The sequence below is a fragment of the Pelodiscus sinensis genome, chromosome 29, assembly GCF_049634645.1.
Source record: "Pelodiscus sinensis isolate JC-2024 chromosome 29, ASM4963464v1, whole genome shotgun sequence".
Taxonomy (NCBI): domain Eukaryota; kingdom Metazoa; phylum Chordata; order Testudines; family Trionychidae; genus Pelodiscus; species Pelodiscus sinensis.
The window spans coordinates 13,376,930-13,403,602 of NC_134739.1; the positions used below are offsets into that span (position 1 = coordinate 13,376,930).

Consider the following 26,673-nt stretch of genomic DNA (forward strand, 5'->3'; position numbering starts at 1 on the left):
TTTTAAGCTCTGCAGGCAGGCAGGCTAGTTGGCAGCTGGCAGGTAAGTCTCTTGGCCACAGCCTGATTCTCCCCCCAGCCCTTTCCTGCCCTCCTCCCACTCAACATACCCAAACCCTTTGTCCCCTTCTTGCACCCACACCCCCTTCCAGATCAGCACCCCAATCTCCTGCCCCAAATCACAATCCCCTCCTACCCTAGATCACATCCCAAACCCCTGCACCCCAGTCCCCTGCCCTAGGTCACAACCGCCTGCTTCATCCCAACTCCCTCCCAGACTCTGCGCCTCCTCCATTCATATCATGGAAGAGTGCGGCCCTCCACCACGTTCCAAAATCTTGAGGTCGCCCCCTGCCAAAAATGTTGCCCGCCCCTGGTTTCCATGGATTTATTCACACGGGCTCCGTCCCAGTTACCTTCTTGCCCCCTGGCGTGTCGCGACAACGCCCCCTTCCCGCCCCGAAACGCAAGGCAGAGCGTGAAAATCGAAACAGGCCTTTTCCATCTGCTCGAAAAGAGTGGTGGGAAAATAGGGCCGCGCCGAAGGGAAGTTTGCAGTTGCGGGATCCTGCAGACACCCCCCAGGTGGAAACCTCTGGCGGCAATTGGGCTCCTCACTCGAGCGAAGCTACTCGGGGGTGCTGCTAGGAGTTTAGCCGCGGTGTCGGTGGGCCAGATCCTCAGCCGGTGGAGACGTGGCTTTCTGGACGGCCAGAGTCGTTTGTTTGGTTTTCTCCCATCGACGTCAGCGGAGCTAGAGCCGACGCCCACGGCGCCTTGGTGTTCTTGTGGCGGAGGGCTCCGGCCTTTCATTGAAGTGCAATCCAGGATCCACTGCCAACCCACACACCCTGCCCCCACCTCCTCCCAGGCCCCTGCGCACTCCATCCTCCCTCCCTCCCCCATCCTCACTCGCTTTTACCAGGCTGGGGGCAGAGGGCTGGGGTGTGAGGGAGGGAGGTGCAGCCTCTGACCTGGGGCTAAAGATTTGGAGTGAGGGAGGGGTTCTGAGCTGAGCCTGGGGCAGGGAGTTGAGGTGCAGGAGGGGGTTCAGGGTGCAGGGGGGACTCAGGGCTAGGGCAGGGGATGGGGTGCAGGACTGGGGCCGGAGTTTGGAATGCGGGCTCCAGCTGGGCATCGCTTGCCACAGGTGGCTTCGGGGTGGTGGTGCAGGGGACGAAGGCAGACTCACCCCTGGTCTGGCCCTGCACCACTCCCAAAAGCAGCCAGCAAACTCCCTCCATCCCTGCCCCCCTCTGCTCTGTGGCGATGGGGTACAGGGTGGAGGAGGGGCACCCTGACATCAGCACCCCCTCCTCTTCTTTCTGTGCACTGCACAGCAAGCAGGAGGCCTCTGGAGGAGGGGGACCGCTCCAAGGCAGTGCTGGAAGGGGCAGATGAGATACCGGCATGAGATCAGTCAGGGTCACCTGTCCAACGCTCCAAGATCTACCCCTCGATCCTGATCTACTGGGTGGTGGCCACTGCCTTAGGGTGTATGTTTGAAACGAGAGCCGTCCCAGCAGTCCTGGACAGGGCTCTTTGGTTCTGCAGAGGTCGATCTGATTTCAAACATGCTCGGCTAGGAAACGGCACCTGCCTTCTTCCTTTTTGTACGTGCGCCGGGGGTAGATGGGTTTGCCGCTCTGCAAAAGGAAATCCATTTGCAAAAGCAAATGCACGAGAGGGCCACAGAATCACCCGTAAGGGAACGCATGAACCAGCTGCGTTTGCAGTGGGAGGGGAACCGGGGTCGAGCCGAGCCTGGATCCCGTTTGAATTCTGAATGTTCTGGGCCGGCGTGGGGAGGAGATACGAGAGGGTTGGGAGGGGCGGAGGTCTCCCGAGTTCAGCCCGAGGGAGCCAGAACTCAGAGAGGACGCCCCGGGGTGGTGGAGGAAAACACTTTTGTAGTTCAGCAGAAGCATCAAGGCAGGCCCCGGGAGGTCTCCGTGCATATCACCCCGTGGGGTTCTCCGTGCATTTCACCCCCCCAATCGGCACGTTCACCTTCCTAGCACCCACAGTGGGGTGACTCGTGAGCAGCGTGCTTTTTTTACAGCTGGGGAAACCGAGGCCAGGAGAGGCGACTAGCCTAGAGTCACTACGGCCTGGTCTACACGACAGCGGAAGGTCGAAGTAAGATACGCAACTCTACGTAAATGACGTAGCTGGAGTCGACGTATCTTCAATCGCCTTCCCACGCCGCCCACACAGCGGGAGGGCAGACGCTCCCGTTGGCTTCCTACCTCCTCGTGAGTACCGGCACCGACAGCAGCGCCCTCTGAGTTTGATTGAGCGGGTCTGTACTAGACCCGCTCAATCAAACCCCGGATGCTCGACCGTAGCAGCGTCGATCTTCCCCATAGCATAGACGTGCCCTAAATCAATTCAGAGCTAGGCGGAGAACCCAGCAGTCCAGACTTCGGGACCGTGGACAAATCACTTACACTGTTTCCTGACCTCAGTTTCCTCCAGCTGTAAAATGGGGAGAAGAGAGGCCGGCTGACCATACGCAGGAATGACTGGGTGGGAGTTTCTGGCCTGCGCTGTACCGGAGATCAGCCAGGGCTTGCTGGCTTTAAAACCTCCCAGCCTGCCTTGGTGAGCACTCTGAGATCTTAGCAGGGGTTGCAGCAGAGCTATTAGCATGGCTCCCGGGGGCCCCGGCAGTGCCGAACACAAGGGGGCCCTGCATATGGGGCTCCAGGCTGCTACATAACGGAATGAACACGCCGCGTGGTTGTGGCTCCGGCTAGCTGGCACGGACGGCTCCGTGGCCCCCTCTGCGTCCTGAGCCCGTCGCGGGGGGATTAGCTCTTCTCGCCGGCTCCCCTCCCACCGCACCCCGGCGGCTCCGGCTTATGCTGCTGCGTTGCCCATCCCCCTCCCCCACGTGGCGATGGCAGATAAACCTGTGGTTTGTGCTTTTAGTTTTGCTCGGGTTCCTGCTGCTTCCCAGGCGTGTTATTTGCTCGTGGCCCTCCGGCGGTGCTGCGGTAGGCCGTCTCCCCCGTCCCGAGAACGCAGGGGGGGTGGGCAGGAGAGCATGGAGATGTCCCCCAGGCCTGCTGTGAGCATCCCCTCGTCCAGCCAAAGATGGGTGGGGTCCAGTGCCCCGTACTGCCCTGCGGTCGAGGGGGAAAAGCCAGAGAGCCGAAAGCCAGAAGGCACCACCCGATCACCCAGCCGGCCCTCCAGGGGATCCAGGGCCTTGATTTCCACGCAGCCACCCCTGCCCCCAGACCAACCACTGGAACGGGACCATCGTGTCCCAGCACTCCGAAGACCCCACCGGCGCCGGTGTCCCTGTCACCCGGCCCTTACTGCGACAAGCCTGACTCTGTGCCCACAGGGGCCAGCCCCCAGCTTTCCCAGCCACGGGCAACACTCAGACTCCGCGGCCCCTCTGCAGGCTAGTGAGAGACACGCTCCAGCCCCCGAGCTCCCCCTCTGGTGTGTGCCGCGAAACTGGCGCTGGGTTCATCTGCTGACTCCCACCTCGCTCGTCGGAGAGCCCTTTCCGCGGGCCGAGCGCAGCGCGCATTGCAAAAGAGGTCAGCGGCGTTAGCCCTCTCTTCTGGATGGGGAAACTGAGGCACCGGGCGCAATAGTGACATCCCCAGGGTCAGCCCTGTGGACTGGTGGCAGAGAAGCAAATGATGCGGCAGTGCATGCCGGGCGGGTGAGGGGGTGAGCCCCTCCCTGTCCTCTCTCCCCAGCAAGTTTCTAGCTTGTATGGTTGAGGAAGAAACTGTAAAACCTGCCCCAGGGGGCCGTGCTGAAGGCTCCGACCAGCAGGCCAAGACAAAGAACTCCACTTGTAAAACTTTTGAAACAAAGTCTCATGATTTTTAAGCCACCCTCACGATTGGGGGCAGAGGGACTGGGTCATGGGTTTTGGATCTTTGGAGGGGTGATAAGAACGGCCAGGCTGGGTCAGACAAAGGTCCATCCAGCCCAGTGTCCTGTCTGCTGATAGTGGCCAATTCCAGATGCCCCAAAGGGAGGGATCACACAGTGAACAAACAGAGGCCAGGGACACCATTCCTACCCATCCTGGCTCATAGCCATTGATGGACCTAACCTCCATGAATCTATCTAGCTCTTTTTTGAACCCTGTTAAAGTCCTAGCCTTCACCACATCCTCTGGCGAGGAGTTCCACAGGTTGATGCGGCAGCAGTAAGGCGTTCCCACCAAAATCCAGGACTGATCAGTTGAGCCCTCTGCCAACTTCTGTCCAGTCGGATTTGGAGTGTCCTTCATTCTCGTGTCTAGGATCTGAGCCTTCCAAATTAAGATCGGGAGCCAGAAATGGGGCCCGATTCCCCCCTCGCTTGCGCCAGTGTAAATTGGGAGTAACTCCACCGGAGCCAGTGGGGTTGCGCTGATGTAAAAGGGGCGAACCAGGCTCAGGTATTCTGTGATCGGACCCCTCGCTCATTAGAGATGTCATGTGACTGGGCAGATAATACCGTCCTCTCTCTTTTCATCAACAGAGCTTTACAAAAGAGGTCTCATTTTACAGATGGGGAAACTGAGGCACGGTGAGGGGATGTAACGCACATAATCCCAGGTATACATAGAAAACGTGGGGGTCTAAATGAGCAGTTACCACTGAGGAGAGAGGTCTGAGAGTCACTGAGGACATTTCTCTGGAAACATCCACTCAAGGGCAGCCAAAAAAGTGAACAGAGTGTTAGGAATCAGAAAGTAGAATTAGAAAGGGAGAGAGAAGAAGACAGAAAATACCCTATCGCCTCTGTATAAATCCACGGGACACCCACGGCTTGAATACTGCCCCATGTCAAAAAGATCTCTTGGCATTGGAAAAGGTTCCGAAAAGAGCAACAAAAATGCTGAGGGGTTTGGAACGGGTCCCGTTTGAAGAGAGATTAAAAAGACTTGGAGGAGACTAAGGGGGGATATGCTAGAGGTCTATAAAATCATGACTGGTGTGGAAAAAATAGATAGGGAAGTGCTGTTTACTCCTTCCCATAACATAAGAACTAGGAGGCAGCCAATGGAATGAATAGGCAGCAGGTTTAAAACAAACAAGAGGAAGTATTTCTTCACACAGCACATGTCAACCTGTGGAACTCCTCGCCAGAGGATGTTGTGAAGGCCAAGACTTTAACAGGGTTCAAAAAGGAGCTAGATACACTCATGGAGCACATGTCCATCACTACTTATGAGCCAGGATGGGCAGGAATGGTGTCCCTACCCTCTGTTTGTCGGAGGCTGGGAATGGGCGGCAGGGGAGGGATCACGTGATGATTCCCTTTTTGTTCCCTCCTTCTGGGTCACCCTGCACTGGCCACTGTGGGCAGACAGGACACTGGGCTGGACGGACCTTTGCTCTGATGCAGCCTGGCCGTTCTTAAGTGACATGCCCAAGGTCACACAGCAGACCAGTGGCAGAGCCGAGACTAGACTCCTGCTCACCTAAGTCCTAGCCGCATCTGCTAGCGCTGAAGGCAGCTCTGGGGCTCAAAGCATGACGGCTCTGGTCATGCTTTTCTGCTCCAGTGGCTGTTTATTTTGACACGTGCCTTCCTAAGATTCGGGGCCAGGTCTTCCACTGGTACAAATTAGTGGAACTCCATTGAGCCCGGCTGTTAATTTGGCCCCAAAAAGGGGGTGAGTTTATTGCTGAGAGAGGGGTTTAAAACTGGCCCATACGCCCTCTCCCGAGCCTGGGGCAGCAACCTCCTTTAGTTTCCTCGGAAGGCGATGTGCGCTGTGCAGAAGGAAGCATTACCCCTAGAAATAGCTGGCAGTTTTGTTTTGAATAAGTGAGGTTCTTTTTTTAAATTGGGTTTTTTTTCCTTCGCAAGCCGTAGAAGCAACCAGCATTGAATTCGGTGGTTTCCTCATTTCGGTCTCTTGGCCCGAGCTTCTTGAACCTCTGACTCTGCAATATCGCCCTGGTAGATACTAATCACAATCACAGCAGTTAAAAAACATGCAAAATAAGTAACTTGCCTGCACCTATTTTCTGTATAAGCAGCACCTTCCACCCCAGAGCTCTTCCCAGACGGTGGTCTTCGGGTTGCTGCTGCCTTGGATTGATCTCAAGGCCCCGGGGTGCTAGGCGCTGTACATAACAGAGTGTGAGACACAGTCCCTGCCCTACCGTGCTGGCAGTGTGAATAGACGAGGCAGGTGGGGACCGAGGTTTCCTCTTAAGTTTTCCCATCCGTGGGCAGAATAAATTTTGCCATGTGCACTAAGGAATGTGCACCACCAAAAGGCACACGTGCTGCCAAGCAGCACCTGAACCTCTGCTGGGCGGCCGCCCAAGCGCTCAGCTTCCAGGGAACGCTGGTGGGGACTGGGTGGAAGCGAAAGTCTCTTGTCCAAGTCGATAGGAGAGGTGGGATGAGAACCCAGGCTGCTCGAGTCCCCGGGCAGCGCGCTACCCGCTAGACGGCACTGCCTCGCTGCAGCATGGGCAGGCGCCGTGCACCTGCCACCACCTCTGGGCTGGGAGAGGACCCGCATGCCAACGTGGAGCCAAAGAAATGAGATTCTTGCGTGTTCACAGGACTCCGGATGCTGGGGCTTGTGACCTGAAACACCCCAGGTGGGTGAGATTTGCGACTGACGCTTGAAAGTTGATTCTAGGTGCCGACTTTAATTGCCAGGGGGCGCTAGACCCCTGACTCTGCCCCACCCCCAAACCCTGCCCCCGCCCCACCTCCTCCTGAAACAGCTGATCTTGGCGGGCAGGAGGAGGGAGGGGGAAGCGCTGATCTGTGGAGCCTATTGGCGGGGGGGAGTCCTGGACGGGAGGGGAAGCTGTTGGGAGCTGGGTACTCAAGGAGCGAGGGCGCTGTGGATGTGAACCCCCTTCCCCTCCCCGGCGCGTTTTGAAAGAGAGCTGGGCAGATTGTAGGATGAGGTGGCTTGGGAGGGGCGGGGCGGGGCTCGCCGGCTCCTGGCTCCTCAATGTTTTGTGTGGCTAACGCTCAGGCTTCAGGGCTCCAGCCAGCCACTAGCAGGGGGTCAGGAAGGGTTTTCTGCCTCTTCCCCTTGTATTCTGGGCTGGGTTGGTTTTTTTTAATCACCGTCCTTCAATATCCAAAGATACTTTGGCCTTGGAAAGGGTTCAGAAAAGGGCAACTAAAATGATTAGGGGTTTGGAACGGGTCCCATATGAGGAGAGGTTAAAGCGACTGGGACTTTTCAGTTTGGAAAAAAGGAGACTGAGGGGGGATAGGATCGAGGTCTATAAAATCATGAGTGGTGTGGAGAGGGCGAATAAAGAAAAGTTATTCATGAGTTCCCATAATAGAAGGACAAGAGGACAAATGAAGTTAATGGGTAGCAGGTTTAAAACTAATAAGCGAAAGTTCCTCTTCACACAGCACGTAGTCAACCTGTGGAACTCCTTGCCAGAGGAGGCTGTGAAGGCTCGGACTATAACAGAGTTTAAAGAGAAGCTAGATAATTTCATGGAGGTTAGGTCCATAATAGGCTATTAGCCAGGGGATAAAATGGTGTCCTTGGCCTCTGTTTGTCAGAGGCTGGAGAGGGATGGCAGGAGACAAATCGCTTGATCATTGTCTTCGGTCCACCCCCTCTGGGGCACCTGGTGCTGGCCACTGTCAGTAGACAGGACACTGGGCTAGATGGACCTTTGGTCTGACCCAGTCTGGCCGTTCTTATGTTCTCTGAACAAGCAGAGAGGGGCCCTGGCTGGAAATGGGACTCTGGGGCAAACCCGGCACCGACATTTTCTCGCTCAAGGATGCGGCTGGCTGGGTCTTGCGCCCGGGCTCGGGTTTTCCCTGCTTGCCACGTGTGGGGTCGGGAAGGGTGCGAATGGCATGTCCAGCCTCCCTCTGCCCCCCCCACCCTCCAGGATCCCAGATGCTCCCCAAGACCCCAGGCCCCCTGGCCAGCCCTCTCGCCCCCTTCTCTGCCATCCGCCACCCACGGGCCGCCGCCCTCTCTGCTGGCGGGGAGCATGGGGAGTGGGGGGGTGGGGGAAGGGCTGACCGCAGCGTTTTATTAAAAGGGTTGAGGCTTGTGGGTCTGGGGGAAGGAAGCCGAAGCAAAATAACAAAAGAGTCAAAATGGGTAGAGCCAGCGCAGCTGCAGGCTGGTTTCCCATCTCCGCCCGCCGGCGTGCAAACCCCGTGAGAGGCGTGCAAACCCCGTGAGAGGCGTGCAAACCCCGTGAGAGGCGTGCAAACCCTGTGAAACGGGCTGGGGGGGAGGCAAATCATGGCAGGGAGAAACTTGCCGCAGTTTATCGGCACCGCGCTGCTGCCCGCTGATTGGGATCTTGTGATCCGAGAACTAACCATCTGACTTGAACTCCTGGTGACTCAAAGCGGGGTGTCCCGGAGGCCGGGGCGTTGGAGATCGGGGGGGTTGTTCTGGAGAGGTCGCGACCTCTGCGCTCATTGGGTGATCGATTTCGGGGGGCAGGAGGGACCGTTAGATCATGTGGGGGTGGGCCCGTGTAGCACAGGCCGTCACATGTCATGAGACTCGGCGCGTCAAGCCCAGCACTGCTTGTCTGCCCTTTCAGTGCTGCAGCCACCTGTGCTGACAGGACACCCCTCCCCCCTCGTGGAGTGGGGGGGCTCAGAACAGGGGGTGGGGGTGCAGGAGTCAGGATTGGAGTGTGGGGGGAGCAGGAGTTGGGGTGTAGGGGATGGGGATCAGGGCAGATGATTGGGGTTTATGGGGGTGCAGGAGTCAGGGATGGGGGGTGGGAGGGTGCAGGAATCGGGGTGGGCTGTGAGGGTGCCGGATTTGGGGCATGGGGGGGTGCAGGGGTTGGGGTGTGGGGGGTTCAGGAGTCAGGGTGGGCTGTGGGGGTGCAGGAGTTGGGATTGGGGTGCAGGGGTGCAGGAATCGGGGGTGGGCTGTGGGGGTGCAGGTGTCTGGGTTTGAGTATGAGGGGTGCAGGAGTCGGGGGTGGTGTGTGGGGGTGCAGGAGTCAGGGTTGGGGTATGAGGAGGTGCATGAGTCGGGGGTGGGGTGTGGGGGTGCAGGAGTCGGGGTTGGGGTATGAGGAGGTGCAGGAGTCGGGGGTGGGGTGTGGAGGTGCAGGAGTTGGGGTTGGGGTATGAGGAGGTGCAGGAGTCGGGGGTGGAGTGTGGGGGTGCAGGAGTCAGGGTTGGGGTATGAGGAGGTGCATGAGTCAGGGGTGGGGTGTGGGGGTGCAGGGGTTGGGGTATGAGGGGTGCAGGAGTTAGGGTTGGAGTGTAGGAGTGCAGGAGTGGAGGGTGGGGTATGAGGAGATGCAGGAGTCGGGGGTGGGGTGTGGGGGTGCAGGGGCTGGGGTATGAGGGGTGCAGGAGTTAGGGTTGGAGTGAAGGGGTGCAGGAGTCAGGGTTGGGGTATGAGGAGGTGCATGAGTCGGGTGGGGTGTGGGGGTGCAGGGGCTGGGGTATGAGGGGTGCAGGATTTAGGGTTGGAGTGTAGGGGTGCAGGAGTGGAGGGTGGGGTATGAGGAGGTGCAGGAGTCGGGGTTGGGGTATGAGGGGGTGCAGGAGTCGGGGGTGGGGTGTGGGGGTGCAGGAGTCAGGGTTGGGGTATGAGGGGGTGCAGGAGTTGGGGGTGGGGTGTGGGGGTGCAGGAGTCGGGGTTGGGGTATGAGGAAGTGCAGGAGTCGGGGGTGGGGTGTGGAGGTGCAGGAGTTGGGGGTGGGGTGTGGGGGTGCAGGAGTCGGGGGTGGGATATGAGGGGGTGCAGGAGTCGGGGTTGGGGTGTGGGGGTGCAGGAGTCGGGATGGGGAGCTCCGCGCATGACGTCTCCATACAAGAGGAACAGATCGGTTGCATAGGCAGTTAGCACCCCTTCCTCTTCCCGTTCCCCTTCCCCTTCCCCTTCCCCTTCCCCCTTGCGAGGGACAGTTCGAGCAGTGGCTAAGCTCACACCTCTGCAGACGCAGGCCGGAGGAGGCGGAATCGTGGGCTGCCGATGGTTTTATTGTAAGACTCAGAAATCCCGTGTCTTTCAGCCGGCCGTGACACGTCATGTCTAGCAAAGTGATGAATTGAAGTTCCTGCCATTGTCTTTTGGGGGCGATGTGCCGCTTTCTGTTAAGGAGGGGGCCTGAGAGATCCAGGACAGAGCGGCTCGCCCGCCGGGGATGGGCTGTGTTTTGTCTTTGGCCCTTTTTCGGGGTGAGTTGGTTTGTAAGTGTCGTGATTGTCTCCCCCAGTTATCGGGGCGCTCTGTGGAACGGGCGATGCACAGCGCCCACTGACAGGCATGTTTGGGACCCCCCGGATCTCACCCACCTGGGCTCTTAATATCCTGGGACCAGCACAGCTACGACAACCCAGCAAACACCCGTAGAAAATACCCGCCGGGAAGGCATGGCCAGCAAGAAATGAAGTGTTCTCCATCCTCCAGGGGGAATTTTTTGCTGGGGTTAATCAGCTTCATTGTAGGCAAGTAAACGGTTAATGGGTTAACCGGTTACCCGCTAAGCATCACCCATATCAGGGATACATATGGGTAACCAGGTGGGGGCTACTCCAAGGTTAACCCGTTAACATTTTCAACCCTAATTAACAGCCCGACTTCATTGCTAAGCATTGGTTTCCGTTTCTCTAATTTGAATTTGTCCATCGTGTGTTTCCTGCCCTGGTTCTTGCTTTCTCCCCGAGGGTACGTCTACACTAGCCCCCTACTTCGAACTAGGGAGGCTATTGAGGGTGACCGACATTGCTAATGAATTGTGGAATGGGGTTTAACAGTTAATTCGAACTAAGGGGTTTATCTCGGAATTCCGCTTTTCTGCCGTGTGTAGATGCAGGCAGTTACTTTGGGCTAGTCAGTTTCCAAAATGGCGACCGGCCGGGAATATGCTAATCAAGTGCGGCATATTTAAATCCCGTGCTTCATTAGCAATTTTGGTCGCCCTCATTAGCCTCCCTAGTTTGAACTAGGGGGCTAGTGTAGACGTACCCCTAGATTAGTGTTCTTTAGTAATCTGGCATTTTCACCCTGGAAAGGTGTTTTCACGCCAGAATCAGTCACTTTTCAAGGAAGACAGTGCGGACTAGTGAATGGTGCTAGGGTTCAGGACGAGGGCAGGGAACCTTTTTTGCGTCGGGGACTGGTGATCCACAGAAAAATCCACCGGGGGCTGCACACAAGTGAGAAACAAACAAAAAAAACCCAAACACCTCTCAACAGCATGAGCCCCCCAATGCTGGTGGGGGAGCCCCGAGATTCAGGGGTCAGATCCAAGCAAGCCAGGGGCTGCATCCAACCCCCAGGCCTGAGGTTCCCCACCGCTGGTGTGGGAGATTGTGTTTCTTTCCCGTCTCTGCCACTGACGAGTTGTGTGACTGGAGGCAAGTCACATTCCCACTCCATGCCTCAGTCCCCCCTCTTGTTTCTTTCGGCTGTAAATTCTTTGGGGAGCAGGGACTGTTTTTTGCAAGGTGTACAGATGGGGCCTGCTGCTGGAATGGGACAGACGTACAAAGCTGGGACAGAGACAGTGCGAAGATGTGGACTGTCGAATTTAGCGAGGGCACAAACGAGAGGCGAGAGAGAGAGAGAGAGGAACGAATGAGATAGAGACGGTAGCGCAGTTCTCCTGTTTATCCTCTCCTCTGATATGTGAGCAAGGGATGTCCAGGCACAGAGAAATGCAACGCTTTGATCTTTGTACGGACCGGACTTCCTCGTCCTGGTTATTTCTCCTCGCCAAGAGCTTAGGAAGATTCCAAAACAGTGTATCCACCCACGTACATGGCGTGAGGATTTCGGCAGTTCCATGACACAGGGTCACCACTTCAGGGTAGTACATCCACAGGCTTCAGGGCCCAGGTCAGGAAGGCCTTGCAGGTCCGGCGTGACTTTTCCTTTTTCTCGGAAGCTGCTGGTGCCGAAGGGCAGGAGATTGGAAATTCTGCCAGTACTGGGCCAGGGGCTGAGAACCTGGCCTGCAGTCAGTGGCAATTTGCATGAGGGTTCAGCCTCCCCCACCCCCACCCCCACCCCTACCCCTCCACCCTGTGTGATGACTAATGATCGTTTATTTATTATCATCCCCGTTTGAACCCAGAGAGCAGCCGCCGGGGAGAGAACTGAAACACTGCTCCTGGAGCTGACCTGACACCTTGGCAGCCCGACAGGCACCTGGTCCCGCGTCTCAGCTAACTGCTAGCCCCCGTTCTGCACGCAAGCTGCTCCCCGGGTTGTACCGGGCTGCTGGCTGCTCGCCCCAGCCAGCAAGATGTCACTTTGCAGCCCGTTGCGAAGCAACAAGGACTCTTTCAAGCAGCAAACAATTGGAAGGGGAAGGTCTTGTGGTTAGGGCAGTCCCCTCATACTAAGAACCCGGAGGCTCAGTTCTGAACTCGGCTGCCGGCGGTATCTGATCTAAGTTATTTCGGGCCTGATTTTCAAGCGCCCAACTGGGGCCGGAGGGTTAACAATGGTGTGACGCGGCCTCTTTTGCAAATCGGGCCCCTTGGTTCCTCCATCTGCGGAAAGGGGGCGCCTGTCTATTTCGAACCTGCTAACTAGATGGTCAGTTTCGGAGGAAGGCACTGTCTCTTAGTAGGGCTTGTACAGCGCCTGGCGCGGTGGGGTTTCCACTCCGGGCAAAGGTCCCAGCTCTCCCCCCTCCCTGGACATGACTGCAGAGATTGGACCTGGTTTCTCCTCACGTCGCTTGTTTTCAGCTTCACATTTAATACATTGCAAGGGGGGGCATGTTCAGGAGATTTTCCGTGTTCCAGGCGAGGTTCCTGTGTGGGGGGGTTAATTACCAACAGCTTTTCTGCTGCATCAGACTTCCTGAAATGTTGTGAAATATCTGGGGTGGAAAAAGCGATCTGGGGGATGGTGCTTTCTGCCGGAGCCATCTGTCGTGGGAGCCCGTTCTCCCCCCCTCCCTGCAATTAGCTGTGGCCCGGGGTAACGCCGCCAATAGACGATGCCTTGTGAAAAGGGGGCGGGGGGAAGGATCGCACCTCGTGCACGTTCCCGTTCGTGGAGGTGGGGAAGGCCAGCCCGGCGGTTCATGGGGACAGGGCTGGACACGCAGCCGCACAGCTGCGTCTGGCTCGGGGTTGCGGGCGGCTCCTTCGTTCCTTTCAGCGTGGCGTCTGGGGCGCGGGGGGAGAGGCACGGGGGCGCAGGCATGGGCTGCTCTGGAAGGAGGTCGGAGCGCTGCGCGCTGGCAAATCCAGCCGCACGGGTGAGAGTTTGGGGTACTTTCAGGACAGAGTCTGGGCGGGGACAAGTTGCTGCAAACCCAGTGGCTCAAATCCGGGTCATCCCGAACCCAGCGCCAGCCAGAAATGAACTCCCACCTCCTGGCCTTGAGCTACTGTGTATTTGAGAGAGTGAGTCTGTCTCTGTACAGAAACGCCTCCTAAACCGTAAGAACTGGGACCACCACATTTGATAGGCAGCCTCCTTTTAGCATAACTTAAAGCAGGGCCAGGGAACCTTTTTGAGGTGGGGGGCTGCAGACCCACAGAAAAATCAGTCAGGGCCTACACACAAGTGAGACACAAACAAAACAAAAAAAACCCCAAATCTTTGCTGACATGGCCAGTCAGCGAGAAGCCCAGGACTAAGCTACCCCAGTGCAAATCCAGAACTTGCATGTGGGGCGCTTAAAGCCAGACTGGCTCCCTTTGCTGTTCCCACTAATCTTTGCCTCCCCTGTGCGGAATAAATTTTGTGATGTGCACCAAGGGGTGTTTTGAATGTGCACCACACAGAACAACGCAAACCCAGCTGGGGGCACTCTGCAAATCAGAATCTCTCCTGAGGGGCTGCCCAAGCGCCCGGCTTACAGGGACGGGGTGGAGACGGATCAGAGCCCAAGTCGGGGAGGGTGTTCTGGAGGGACGCGTGGGCCAGCAGGGAGAGCCTGTCTGGACAGAGGCCCAGCAGGGAGCCAGGGGTGCAAGAAGGAGGAAGGTGGGGAGGAGGCGATGTTTCTTTCTGCAATGTTAGGCTGCATATCCCGGATCCAGGCCTTGGGGGCTTTGGGGCCCTCTCCCAGGCGGGGCTCACCTCTCGCCACCCTCCGCTCCTGCAGAAAGCCGGAGGAGGACGGTGCACAACTCCCTCGTTGCCCAGCTTCTGGGCCCGGCCCGCTGGCCGCGGAAGGCGTGGCGCCCCCGAGCAGGCGCTGGAGGGGTGGGCTCGAGAACCACAAGCCTTTCCTGAGCCGCCTGCAGCGAACGGGCCCCCGAGGGCTCGGTCACCTTGGTTAGGTCGTGGGGGGAATTTTTTTTGTTTTGGTTGGTTGGTTCTTGCTTCTAAAATAAACCTGCGCTTTGTGCGCACGTTTCTTAACCCGCCTGCAGCCACACACCCCGGGGGGGGCGGGGGGGGTTCTTCTTAACCAGCCTTTATTTGAAACACTCGCTTTTCCTGTCTTCAGAAGCACAAGCTCACACAACTCCTCCGCCGCCCCCGCCACCTTACCCCTCTCTCGCCCCGGCCGTCACCTCCCCTTACTGGAACCGGATCCGTTTGGCGCTGACGTTTGCCAGGCCCGAATCCCGGGCACGGGCACGGCGGCTATGTGATGCCCCAGCCGGCCGGGCAGTGGCCGGGGTGTGTGTAAGCGTCTCGCTTTGCCCTGCCCGGGTGCCTTTTGTTTTTGTTGCGTTGCTAGTGACTGAGCTGGAGAAAAAAGTTTCCACTCTTTGATCTCTTAGGGGCAGAAGGTTATTTTGGAGGAAGGGAGGTGACTTACACGGCAGAGCTTTTTCTGACCAGCTCACCGGCTGTTGCCAACACCACACCCACCCCAGCAGGGTTTGGGGCGCTTGCAGGCTGAATGAGGGGGTTTTTTGGTTTTGCTTTGGGAGGCAGCAGAAGAGAGGGGGCACAGCAGGGTCTCACCACTGCTCTCTGGATCCGTGACGCGTTCACCTGCCGTTTGGGCCACAGGGAGAGAGGACGAAGTGATGGCAAGCTAGAAATCCCCCCTCCACCTCACCTCGCCTTCCAGTGCAGCGTTGCCTAGTGGTGGGAGAACTTGGGACTTGGGAGAAGTCCCTGTGGACTATATTAGACTGGACGCTAGGCCCGATAATCACACCTGACCTTAGCATGGGTGGAGCGGGGTGACTTTTCTTCCTGGCTTGTCTGCTGGGTAGTTTCTGCCCCTTTGTGCCTCAGTTTCCCAGATTGTAAAACTGGGATAAAGAACCTGACCTTTCGAGCCTGGCCCGTCCGTGGATATCCACTTTGTAGCTATCCACAGGGGCGGATGCGAATAGCTGCGGCTCCTTTTCGTGGAGGTGGACACAACATTTTATATCCATGCCGGGCTCCACTGACCTTCTCTGTAAAGGGCTTGGAGATGCAGGGATGAGAAGACCTAGGGGCCGTGTTCCCGCTGAGATTTTCTAACCACGGGTGGAGTGAGTTTTGGCTGGTGCACCAATATTGAGGTCATGGGCGCCGTGGCACCCAGTGTATTAACTCACACACGTTCCCGGCCACCGGAGCAGAACCCTCCCCCCCCCCCCGCCATGCGGCAGGCCCCATTCCCAGCCCAGCCGCTAGAACAAGCCCCGGCCCCCCTGCCACGTGACAGCCCCAGCCACGTGGCCACGGCAGGTCCCGGCCCCTCGCCCCAGCGGCTCCCTCATTATGCCAGAGGAGGTGGGCGGGGGAAGAATTTTTTGCATGGCCACGCAGAGCGGCAACTCTGCCTAGCGGTGATGACTATTTATTATTGGCGGGTCTCTTTCATTTTCATCTTCAGAATGAGCCCACAGAAGCCTCGTTTCTCCCGTCTCTGTCCTGCTGCGTGTCTCCAGCTCCTGCGCCCCACGGGCAGACCCTTGACCTGTCCACAGCTGGGAATGTCAGAGCCCAGCTATGCAGACTCGGGCTCATGATGTGGCCCTAAAAATAGCCATGTCGACGAGCCCCCAGGCTTCTGAGCCTGAGCCCAAAGGTCTGCATGGCTGTTTGCAGGACTGTAGTAGCCCCTAAGCATGAGTTTGCCTTTCTGGGACTTGACTCCCCCATCTGCTGAGTGGGGACAATGTCGTTGCCTTGTCCTGCTGTGGGCAGGGGGTTAGTTTCCGCAGTTTGCAGAGAAGGGAAGATAAGGCAGAAAGGGGAAATGATGTGACCTAGGTCCCAGAGAGTGCTGGTGTCAGCGGTGGGATCATCGGTCCCTTCAATAAGATTATTAAGGGGCTGACTCCAGCATCTGTGGAAGTCAATGGGAGGCTCGGGCAGTGGGCCGGGGCCTGTCATCGCTCTCATGAGTGATCCCTGCCAGGGCCAGAGGAGCAGGTTCAGCTGCTGGACTCCCCGCGACCTAGACGAACAGGATCACCCGTGGGTTTCAGGGTGCCAGGGTCGTTGCCACGGTGACTGACGGAGGACTCCATCTGCTGCAGAGAGAGGAACCCCGGGGCTGCTGGCCAGGGCTTTGCTCAGCTGCCTTCTCGGGCTCACGAAGGGTTGCGTTTCGTGCGCCGATTGTTCACAAACCCCTTCACCGTGGGATCCTTCAGGGCCCTTCATTTCGTCGCCTGTCACGCCCGCCCGAACAAGCCCTCCCAGGAGATCCGTCCTGTGAGCGCCGGCATGCACACAGCCCCCAACTCTGTAGGGGCGGCGGCAGGGGGAGAGGACATGGCACGGCGCGACAGGCGGCGGGAGGGGGAGACCTGTCCGCTGCTGTTACGCGAACCATCTCCCGGGTCCCCCGGGTGTCACAGTCGCTCAGCTCAACCCGGTCGTTCGCTTTCTCGGGCCCGGCCTGGCAGCCCCCGGGGAACCTCCCGTCGCACGCAGGGTGGGCTGGAGAGGCGGCGCGGAAGTGTTGGGGAGACGACCGCGTGTTGACGCCTGTGACAGGGCCGTGGGAACGGTGTTGACGGGGCCGGCGGGAGACGGGCGGCGGCGTCTCTCCGTGGCGGGGGTTAGTTGTGTGTTTGGGAAGCCGGGACGCCGGGGTTGCAGGCGCGACCCTCGAGGCGACCCCGGGCCAGTCACTCGGCGTCCTTCGTGGCTCGGTTTCTGTAAAGGGCGGCGTGCGCCAGGAGCTGTCCGTTTTTGTCTGGCCCCATCCTCTGGTTCATGCTTAGGAATGTCAGGCCTGAACCAGACCCCAATGGGGGGGGACACAGGCAGGGGCTACTCCAGCCAGGCTGGGGCGCCCCCCCTCCCCCACAGGCCCCTCTGTAATCGGTTAGTCGGTGAGCTGATCCACCAGGATTTTACATCCGTAGGTCAAACCCAGCCCCAGAGGACAGCCTCTGCTCCAAAGCGCGTACAGTCGGACGAGAGGACAGGAGAACAGCGGGGTGCAGAGGGGATGGCGGGGGAGCAGCCTGATGGGTGCAGCCTGATGGGAAGCGGCCTCGGCTCATTTTGTCCTAACGAGGATGTTAACGCACTTTGCCCCGGCTACAGGACCCCAGTCTTAGGGGAGATCAGAGCTGTCTGTATTCTGTTGCCGGGGGCTCACGCTCCGTGTACTGGTCGTCTCACTGAAACGTGGGCAGGAGAAGCCGTTTGCCCAACATCACACGGCAGAGTTGGGACTGGCACCCGGAACCTCTAACGCTATTATCCACCGTACCATGCTGCCTAGGGTGACCGTATCACCCTGCTTATTGTGGGCTGAATAATTCAGCAACACTTACCCTGACGATCATTTCTGCATTCTCAGTGGAGGAATGAGATGAGGGGAGGGGTGCACTTCACTGGTGCCCTCTGCAGGATGGAATTGGAACCGTTCCACTGTGTGTCATAGGCCCTCTACTGCTACCTACTAGTGGAGATTCCCCTTCAGCTCATGTGGGCTTGTGGAGCAGGGGGATTGGCATTGTGTTGCTGCGCCCCCAGAACAGGGCAGCCTGGCTGTCCTGTGTGGGATCCTTGCCAGGCGGACGCTCGCGTGGGCCTCTGTGAGCGTAGCACGTGTCCGCCACTGTCTCAGGACGTGCAGCGGGCGAGCAGGGTGGCATCCAGAGCAAGGCTAAGGAATCCAGCCCGGGGAGGCAGCTAGAAGGGGTTGGGAGCAGGATCAGGGCCTTTGGGGGCAGCCAGGGGGGAGCCGATCAGAGCCGAGCGGGTTGTGGGGGGCACCAAAGGGAGAGGGAGAGGGAGGGGGGGCAGGAGGGATGCAGGGGCCGGTCTGGCAGTCCAGGGGGGCGGAGAGAGCTCTGGGCCTTCCCTCTCCCCCGGCCCCACGTCTGCTCCCGGTTACCATCTCCCCGCTGTGCCCTCCCCTTGTGGCCGGTGCCGGGCCCCACACGGCCCCCCAGAGCTCTCCCAGGGCCTGCCCCGGCCCCAGGGCGCCTCTCTCGGTCGCGGGGCGCTGGGCCTCCTCCAGGGGTTGGCCTAAGGCCTGGCCCTGCTGTCTCACCAGGGTGAACCTGGCGCTGGCCTACACCGAGCTGACGGAGGAGCTATGCCGGCTGCGCAGCCTCAGCTCCCTGCAGAGCCAGATCCTCCGCACGCTGCTGCAAGAGCAGGCCCTCAACGGCGGTGAGCATCGCGCCCGGCCCCGCTGGCAGCCAGGGCCAGGGGGTTCGTGCGCCGGGGCAGCGGGCTTGGTTCCTGGGGGCAAGGAGGGACGGGGGGGGGGTTCGTGCGCCAGGGCGGCAGGTTTGGTTCCTGGTAGGGTTGCCAGATACTTTCACAACAAATCCCGAACATGGCAGGGAAAACATTGGTTGAGCAAAAAAGAAAGGGGGGGGGGGAACCAAAACTCGTTGAGAAAAAAAAAGTCACTATGCTTTTAAATTCCCGCGCTCCCCCGCGGAAGGGGAAAATGTCCCTGCCGGCCTTCCAGCCGGGAAACACGGAGAATACGGAACATTTCCCATGGCCGGTATTTTCTGGATTTTTTTACTGGACAGAAGATGCAATTTACCAGACTGTCCAGGCAAAAACTGGACACCTGGCAACCCTAGTTCCTGGGGGCAGGCAGGGGCAGGGGGTTCGTGCGCTGGGGCGCTGGGCTCGGATCCTGGGGGCGGGCAGGGGCAGGGGGTTCGTGCGCTGGGGCGCTGGGCTCGGATCCTGGGGGCGGGCAGGGGCAGGGGGTTCGTGCGCTGGGGCGCTGGGCTCGGATCCTGGGGGCGGGCGGGGGCAGGGGGTTCGTGCGCTGGGGCGGTGGGCTCGGATCCTGGGGGCGGGCAGGGGCAGGGGGTTCGTGCGCTGGGGCGCTGTGCTCGGATCCTGGGGGCGGGCAGGGGCAGGGGGTTCGTGCGCTGGGGCGCTGGGCTCGGATCCTGGGGGCGGGCAGGGGCAGGGGGTTCGTGCGCTGGGGCGCTGGGCTCGGATCCTGGGGGCGGGCGGGGGCTGGGGGTTCGTGCGCTGGGGCGCTGGGCTCGGATCCTGGGGGCGGGCGGGGGCAGGGGGTTCGTGCGCTGGGGCGCTGGGCTCGGATCCTGGGGGCGGGCAGGGCAGGGGGTTCGTGCGCTGGGGCGCTGGGCTCGGATCCTGGGGGCGGGCAGGGGCAGGGGGTTCGTGCGCTGGGGCGCTGGGCTCGGATCCTGGGGGCGGGCAGGGGCAGGGGGTTCGTGCGCTGGGGCGCTGGGCTCGGATCCTGGGAGCGGGCGGGGCAGGGGGTTCGTGCGCTGGGGCGCTGGGCTCGGATCCTGGGAGCGGGCGGGGCAGGGGGTTCGTGCGCTGGGGCGCTGGGCTCGGATCCTGGGGGCGGGCGGGGCTGGGGGTTCGTGCGCTGGGGCGCTGGGCTCGGATCCTGGGAGCGGGCGGGGCAGGGGGTTCGTGCGCTGGGGCGGTGGGCTCGGATCCTGGGGGCGGGCAGGGGCAGGGGGTTCGTGCGCTGGGGCGCTGTGCTCGGATCCTGGGGGCGGGCAGGGGCAGGGGGTTCGTGCGCTGGGGCGCTGGGCTCGGATCCTGGGGGCGGGCAGGGGCAGGGGGTTCGTGCGCTGGGGCGCTGGGCTCGGATCCTGGGGGCGGGCGGGGGCTGGGGGTTCGTGCGCTGGGGCGCTGGGCTCGGATCCTGGGGGCGGGCAGGGGCAGGGGGTTCGTGCGCTGGGGCGCTGGGCTCGGATCCTGGGGGCGGGCAGGGGCAGGGGGTTCGTGCGCTGGGGCGCTGGGCTCGGATCCTGGGGGCGGGCAGGGCAGGGGGTTCGTGCGCTGGGGCGCTGGGCTCGGATCCTGGGGGCGGGCAGGGGCAGGGGGTTCGTGCGCTGGGGCGCTGGGCTCGGATCCTGGGGGCGGGCGGGGGCAGGGGGTTCGTGCGCTGGGGCGCTGGGCTCGGATCCTGGGGGCGGGCGGGGCAGGGGGTTCGTGCGCTGGGGCGCTGGGCTCGGATCCTGGGGGCGGGCAGGGGCAGGGGGTTCGTGCGCTGGGGCGCTGGGCTCGGATCCTGGGGGCGGGCAGGGGCAGGGGGTTCGTGCGCTGGGGCGCTGGGCTCGGATCCTGGGGGCGGGCAGGGGCTGGGGGTTCGTGCGCTGGGGCGCTGGGCTCGGATCCTGGGGGCGGGCAGGGGCAGGGGGTTCGTGCGCTGGGGCGCTGGGCTCGGATCCTGGCGGGGAGTTCTCCCAAGGGCGGTCACCCCTGAGGAACGAGCCGTTCCCTGGCTCAGCCGGGCCAGGCGCCCCTCGGGGCTGGCGGAGACGGCCCCACCCCCGGGTGCTGCTGGGCGTGCTGCGGGCAGGCACCGGGGTGCCGCACGGGTCCTTGTGTTCATTTGTCCGTCCTTGTGCCCTTTGCTTTGCAGGCCAGAGACACTCCCCGCTCGCCCAGCACCGCTCCCCGGCACCGCCCTGCCCGTCCCCGCCAGGCCGCTCCCCGGCCCCCCCTCCGTGCCAGTCCCCCGCCCAGCAGCGCCGCTCCCCGGCCCCCCCTCCATGCCCGTCCCCCGCCCAGCAGCGCCGCTCCCCGGCCCCCTCCTGCCCGTCCCCCGCCCAGCAGCGCCGCTCCCCGGCCCCCCCTCCGTGCCAGTCCCCCGCCCAGCAGCGCCGCTCCCCGGCCCCCTCCTGCCCGTCCCCCGCCTCCCAGCACCGGGTGCCCCCCGCCGGCGAGAGGAACCTGCTGGAGCTGGGCTACGCGAAGCCCTCGAGCCACCACATCAAGGCCAGTTTCCAGGGGCGCCGCAGCTACTCGGAGGTGAGCGACAGCGCCGGGTACCGCCAGAGCCACTCCCTGTGGCTGCCGCCCGAGGCCTCCACGCTCCCGAAGCACCGTCCGTACGGGGAGCTGTACATCGGGGGGGCCGGCGGGCCCGGGAGCGCCAGAGACGCCTTCGAGGAGCAGCTGCGCTTCGACAAGCAGTCCTCCGACGAGGAGGAGTGGGCTGTGCCCAGCCCGCCCAGCCCCGAGGCGGGGGCCATCCGCTGCGCCTCCTTCTGCGCCGGCTTCCCCATCCCCGAGCCCGCCGCACACCGGACAGCGGCCTCCTACTCCAGGGCCGAGCATGCGCAGTCCTGGCCGTCGATCAACGTAAGCAAGAGCCCCTACCCCGCGCCCGCTGCGAGCTTCCCCGCAGCGGTGCCGCCTGCTCTGGGAGCCCCGGCCCGAACCCCCAGATTCAGGGACCTTTGGGGGGAAGAGGGGTGGGGGCCCTGGCTAAGGTTGGAGAGAGCTCTGCTCGGTTCCTGGCTCTGCTACCGCCGAGCTGCGTGACCTCGGGGAAGTCCCTTCACTCCTGCGAGCCTCAGTTTCCCCTGTGGTAACTCGGGAGGCGGTGCTGCTTCCCTGCCTGGCGGGGAGGAATCCGGTGTGTGCTGCAGGCCCCAGGAAAGCCCGTCAGTGGCTGAGAAATGGGGGGAGCTCTGATCCCCAGCTGGAGGTGAGCTCGGCCGGGGGGAGCCCAGTTCTCCACCGCCAGTGCCAGGCAGGACGTTCTGGCAGCAGCCAGCAGAGCTAGCGTGGCCGAGGGGCGGGAGGTTGGGGAAGGATTCCTAACCCCCAAGGAGTGGGCTGAAATTAACGCGGAGCGGGGAGCCAGGCTGAGGAGCCCTGTAAAGCCAGCCGGGAGGGAGACCTGACAGGCTGCAGAACAGCCTCCGGCCAGGGGCAGGGGGGCAGCGCATAGGGAAGGCCTGGGCAGTGCCTGGTGGCAGCGGGCAGGCCGGGGACCCGGCGGGCGCATCCCCGGCTGGTGTGAACTGCGGCTTCTGCATTGACCTCGGCGAATCGGCGGAAACTCACCGGCCGGGCATCTGGGGTGGGGCCGGGGGGGATCCTGTGAGCAGAAAGGTCATTTCTGACCCCCTCCTTCCGCCCCTCCGCAGCTGCTGATGGAGACGGTAGATTCCGACATCCGGAGCTGCCCTCTCTGCCAGCTGGCGTTCCCCATCGGCTACCCGGACGATGCTTTGATCAAGCACATCGATTCGCACCTGGAGAACAGTAAGATCTGAGCCGCCTTCCTCTCTCCTCGGCCTGACTTCCTCACAGCCCTGGCCCCCTTTGGATGCTGCATGAAACCGCGGGGAACCACCCGGCTCCCCAGATACCTCCGACTCTTCAGTAGCTGCAGGAAAGACTGAACTGTAAGAGACTCGCCTCGTCCTCGTCCCTCGGTTCCAAGTGGGTTTCTTCCCCCCCCACGGAGGAATGGTCGGATCTGCAAACCCGGGGATGCTTGTACCAGCCGGAGGAACCCAGCCCGGGGGCAGGGGGAGGCAGGACGGTCGACTGGGGCTTCTTACAGGGGGTGTCGCCTGCCTTTTACTGCTGCTTCCTTTCCAGCGCTCGCTGTGCCATTTGGTTTCTCCGAACGATCTCAGGGAGGTTGATTGCAGGTGGATCCCCCCCCCCCGTCCCGCCCCGACACACACGCCCCGAACGCTGCTTCGGGGAGCGGCACCGCGTGTCCATGTCCCCGGCACGTTTGAGTCTCTCTCTGCTGCCCGGCGGTTTCCCTCTTGGTCACGCTCGGTCCCCGAGTGCTTCCCAACCAACCTGCCTTGGCCTCTGGCTGCTGGCCCCAACGTCGCCCCAGCCTTTTACATGAACGCCTTCCCCCCGCCCCGTTTTCAGAGTGACACTGCTGAGAAAGGAAACCCACTTTCCAGGGCGTAGCATGGACACCCTCTAGCATTGCACTGACCTTACCGGGGGCCACACGCGGGGCTCCTCGAAAGTCAGGGGCCGCTTTTGGTCCTTGGCCCCGGCAGCAGCGCTGCGCCCCCGGCGTGTTTCTGTCCTCATTCGTGTGTCGTCTCCTCCTCCATCCCGCCACCTTGCGTGGAGCCGCTCGCTCCCGTGGACCCGGAAGAATCCGTGTCCCACGCCGTGGTCCCGCCCTCCCCTTGCCCACAGTCCTGGGACGGCCCATGGCGCCCCCATGACGGCACAATGTGAATCCCACAGCGGCCGCCTCTCTCTCCCCGGCCTTCCCGAGCATCTTTGCCTCCGACGGATCTCCGACAAGCCCGTGCGGGCTGGCTCGCTGCCCCCTCTCTCCCGCCCCACGGCGCCCGCCCTGGCTCAGCAGAACGCCGTGGAGTGTGTCCAAAGTGCCCGCGCAGCGAAGATGCTTTGGAAATCTCCCCCCTTCCCCAGCAGGACCCAGAGATGGGTTTTGCCTGGGGCAAACCGCCCCCCGCCTCCCGTTCTTTCGTCTTTCGCCGGGGTGTTGGCGAACGGAGCAGCGAGGCCCATGCTTCCCTGGGCAGGGAGAGGCGAGATGGGAACCGCTCTTGCTGCTGGCGGTGGGTGGGCTGGGAGGTAGCGTCCGCCTCTGCTGGAGCTGGCACCGACAGTTCACAGGGAGCGACTGGACCCCTGGCGTTTCTAGGGGGGTTCAGGCGCAGAATTCGGATCCCCCTCTCGGATTGTGCAGGAGGGAGGGGTAAATTGGTTTGTGGAGGGGGAGGTTTCTCCGGGGAATCCTAAGCGCCTTGGCTGAGGGAACGCTCAGAAGGGAAGTGAATGTGAATTAAAGTCCCGTGTAAACGTAAAGTGCACTAGCTCCCGATTCGCCCCCGGGGCGGACCGTTTTCTTCCACAACAAGATTTCCTCGCGCCTGGTGAGCGTCCCCCTGGTGAGCAAAGCCGACCGGGGACCAGGCCGGCATACGAGGACCCGCCAAAGGGACGTGGTCAGGAGCGTCTCCCCGGCGGGCTGAGCTGTGGCGGGGGAGGTTTGCCTGTGGAACTGAGACCTCTGCAAATCAGAGGTTTCCAAACTGCCATAAAGAAGGGCTTATGGTTTAACAGGGATTGGCGCAGGGCCAACCTGCGGCTCAGGTGACCCTCAGGGCTGGCGGCGCCGTGACGGACCCGCAGGCTGGGTGGCCCGGGGGTGTGTTACTGCCTGGTGGGGCTGGCGAACCAGGTGGAGCGAGACCAAAATGATAGGACCCTGCCTTGCAGCAGTCTGGCCTGCATTCTGCGTAACCGACAAGAGCCGCCCGCAGTGGGTCCAGGCAGGAGCCGGGAACCTCGTGGTCCCTTCTGGCCCTAATGGGTCCGTCTGCACGACAGTTCAACGCAGGCGGCTGGCCCTTGACTCAGGCGTGGGCTGCAGGGTGAAAAAGTCGCAGTGGAGACGTCTGGGCTGGGGCTGATCCGTGGCACAGGCACTCTTCCCCCCATCCCCCTGTCCCGCTTAGCCCGGATGGCGACAGCGCGGTCTCCTCGCCCGGCAGTCCCACTGCGGGTGTTGCATCGCCACGGAGATGTCTGTGCGGTCAGAGAACTGTCCCAAGCAACAGGGACAGCGGCAGCCCAGTACGAGGGACCCCTCCTTCACACCGGTTTTGTGCAGATCGGGGCGGTGGGGCTAACGCCCTCTCCCCTGTCGCACTGCGTCTGTGGCCGCGGGGCCCGATCCTGCAGGACGCAGAAGAATCCCCAGCTGGCTCTGAGCACGCAGAGGTCCCACCGAAGTCAGCGGGGGGGGGGGGGGGGGATAGGGCTTGGGTCTCCTTCGAAGACCAGCTGGTGTCGATCAGGGTCGCCCCGCTGACGTCAAGGGGTCACGCTGATTTACGCCTCCTTGCCTGGAGCATCGCTCCTTTCCACGCTCCGGTAACACACGCTTGCCCCCCCCCAGCTGTAGATCACAGGCCAGACTTGAGTTTTCAGCAGGCGGAGTCCAGCCATATTAAAGTCATGTCACTTTAAGGTTGGGGGAGGGGCCAGCACGGGGGGGAGGAGTCAAGGGCTAGAGAAGTGCCCGCGAGCAATTTAATTTCCCCACTACTGACACCAGTTGTCGCACGTCCACATGAAATCTACCTCAGAGCCCAGGAGAAGCAGGAAAGATGGAGACTGGGCGGAGAGGTCCAGGCCCGTCTCCAGGGGTTTGATGCGTTCGTCATGGGGGCGCAAAGCCCGATGCGGCGACGCACGGCTCTGTCCGAAGAGCCCAGAGCGCCCCCCTTCCCCGGGCGTGGTCTGCAGAGAGCTCTCGACGGGTCGTCCGCTGTGGGCTGCTCCGGGCCTGTTACTTCACACACACACCCCCTCCCGGCCCCGGTGTAGTCGAACAGTCCAAAGTGGAACTACGTGGTGTGGTCTCATCTCCGCCCCAAACGGGAGATCCAAGCGGCCAGTCCGTCCTTGTTCTGTGCTGCATGCTCTTGACGGACCCCTCTCGATGCGGCCCACACACCCCCCTCCGGGGCCCCTGAGATCCCAACTCAGGAGAACGTGGAGAGACATGGGTCTGTATGTATCTTCCTGTTGTGTCTGTGCCCTTTGAAGAGACCCTGTGCTCTGTGAAACAGAATTAAGTCAAATAAAAGCGACCTATGGACTGAAGCATCAGCTGGCAGCCAAAATCTCTTCTCTTCCGGGCTGGGTGTTGGCTTGTGCAGTTAAATGGCCGAGGACCATTGAATCCGCTGTTTATTGCTCTAGGTCTAAACTTTTCGGCAGCACATCCCCTTTTTGATTTTTGAGAAACCCTCCCCCCACCCCCCAAAATAGCAGCACAACTTGTTGAAAAAAAAATGGAACTGGCCGCGGCCAAAAAAACAAAAAGAGCAGCAAAACTTTGGGGGTGGGGGATTCACTCCCCTTAGTTAGGACCCCATGTTCTAGTACTTGGAGTAGGGAATTGAAAGCCAGGATTCCTGGCTATTTCCAGCTTGGGGGGACGGTGACTGGGGGGGGATATGATCTAATGGATAGAGTTGGGCACAAAGCTTCTGGGTTCTCTTCCCAAACTTTTGACAGCCACCCTGAGCTGACGGACGGTTTGTTTTACGGCACCCCGTCCTGCCCTTTTCAGGGTCAACGCCTGAGCCCAACAGGTTGTAGCACCAACAGCACGTCTCGTAGGCCTGGTCTGCACTAGGACTTAGTCCGAAATTAGCCCCCCAGGCCGATGTTCTAAGCGGTGCAGCCACACGTCCAAGCCCGTTCCTCCGGAATAAGGGGCTACAGGGGTCTCCAACCTTTTTAAGCACAGGATCACTTTTTGAATTTAAGTCAATCCAGGATCTGCCTCAAACCCAAATACCCCTGCTCCACCCCTTTGCTGAGGCCCTGCCCGCCTCACTCTGAATGTGGGGTACAGGAGAGGGGGACAGAGAGACATCAATGCCAGCGCTTGATAGTCCCCCAGCTAAACCAGTCAGGATCACCTGTCAGAGGCTCTAAGATCTACTGGGAGATCCCGATCGACTGGTTGGTGACCGCTGGGCTACAGAATTCAGACTCTGTAGTCCTGTTTTTCATGAGGAGTAACACTCCTCCTGAACTTGAAATAACAGCAGTGTGGATGCTCTGGTGCTGCTAATTGGA

General features: G+C 61.0%; 1 protein-coding gene across 4 annotated transcripts in view; it reads left to right on the forward strand.

Annotated features, from left to right (window-relative positions):
- Positions 1-25,686, forward strand: part of TBKBP1 (TBK1 binding protein 1) — a 76,859-nt gene extending 51,173 nt beyond the window's left edge. For 3 of the 4 annotated variants that reach the window (XM_075911411.1, XM_075911410.1, XM_075911409.1), the window contains exons 8-10: positions 18,362-18,480; positions 20,690-21,411; positions 22,206-25,686. In XM_075911411.1, coding sequence (XP_075767526.1) covers positions 18,362-18,480; positions 20,690-21,411; positions 22,206-22,334 — 970 coding nt within the window. In that variant the 3' untranslated portion in view covers positions 22,335-25,686. The remainder of the gene's footprint in view (positions 1-18,361; positions 18,481-20,689; positions 21,412-22,205) is intronic. The other variant, XM_075911412.1, reaches the window with a different exon arrangement.
- The last annotated feature ends 987 nt before the right edge of the window (positions 25,687-26,673 follow it).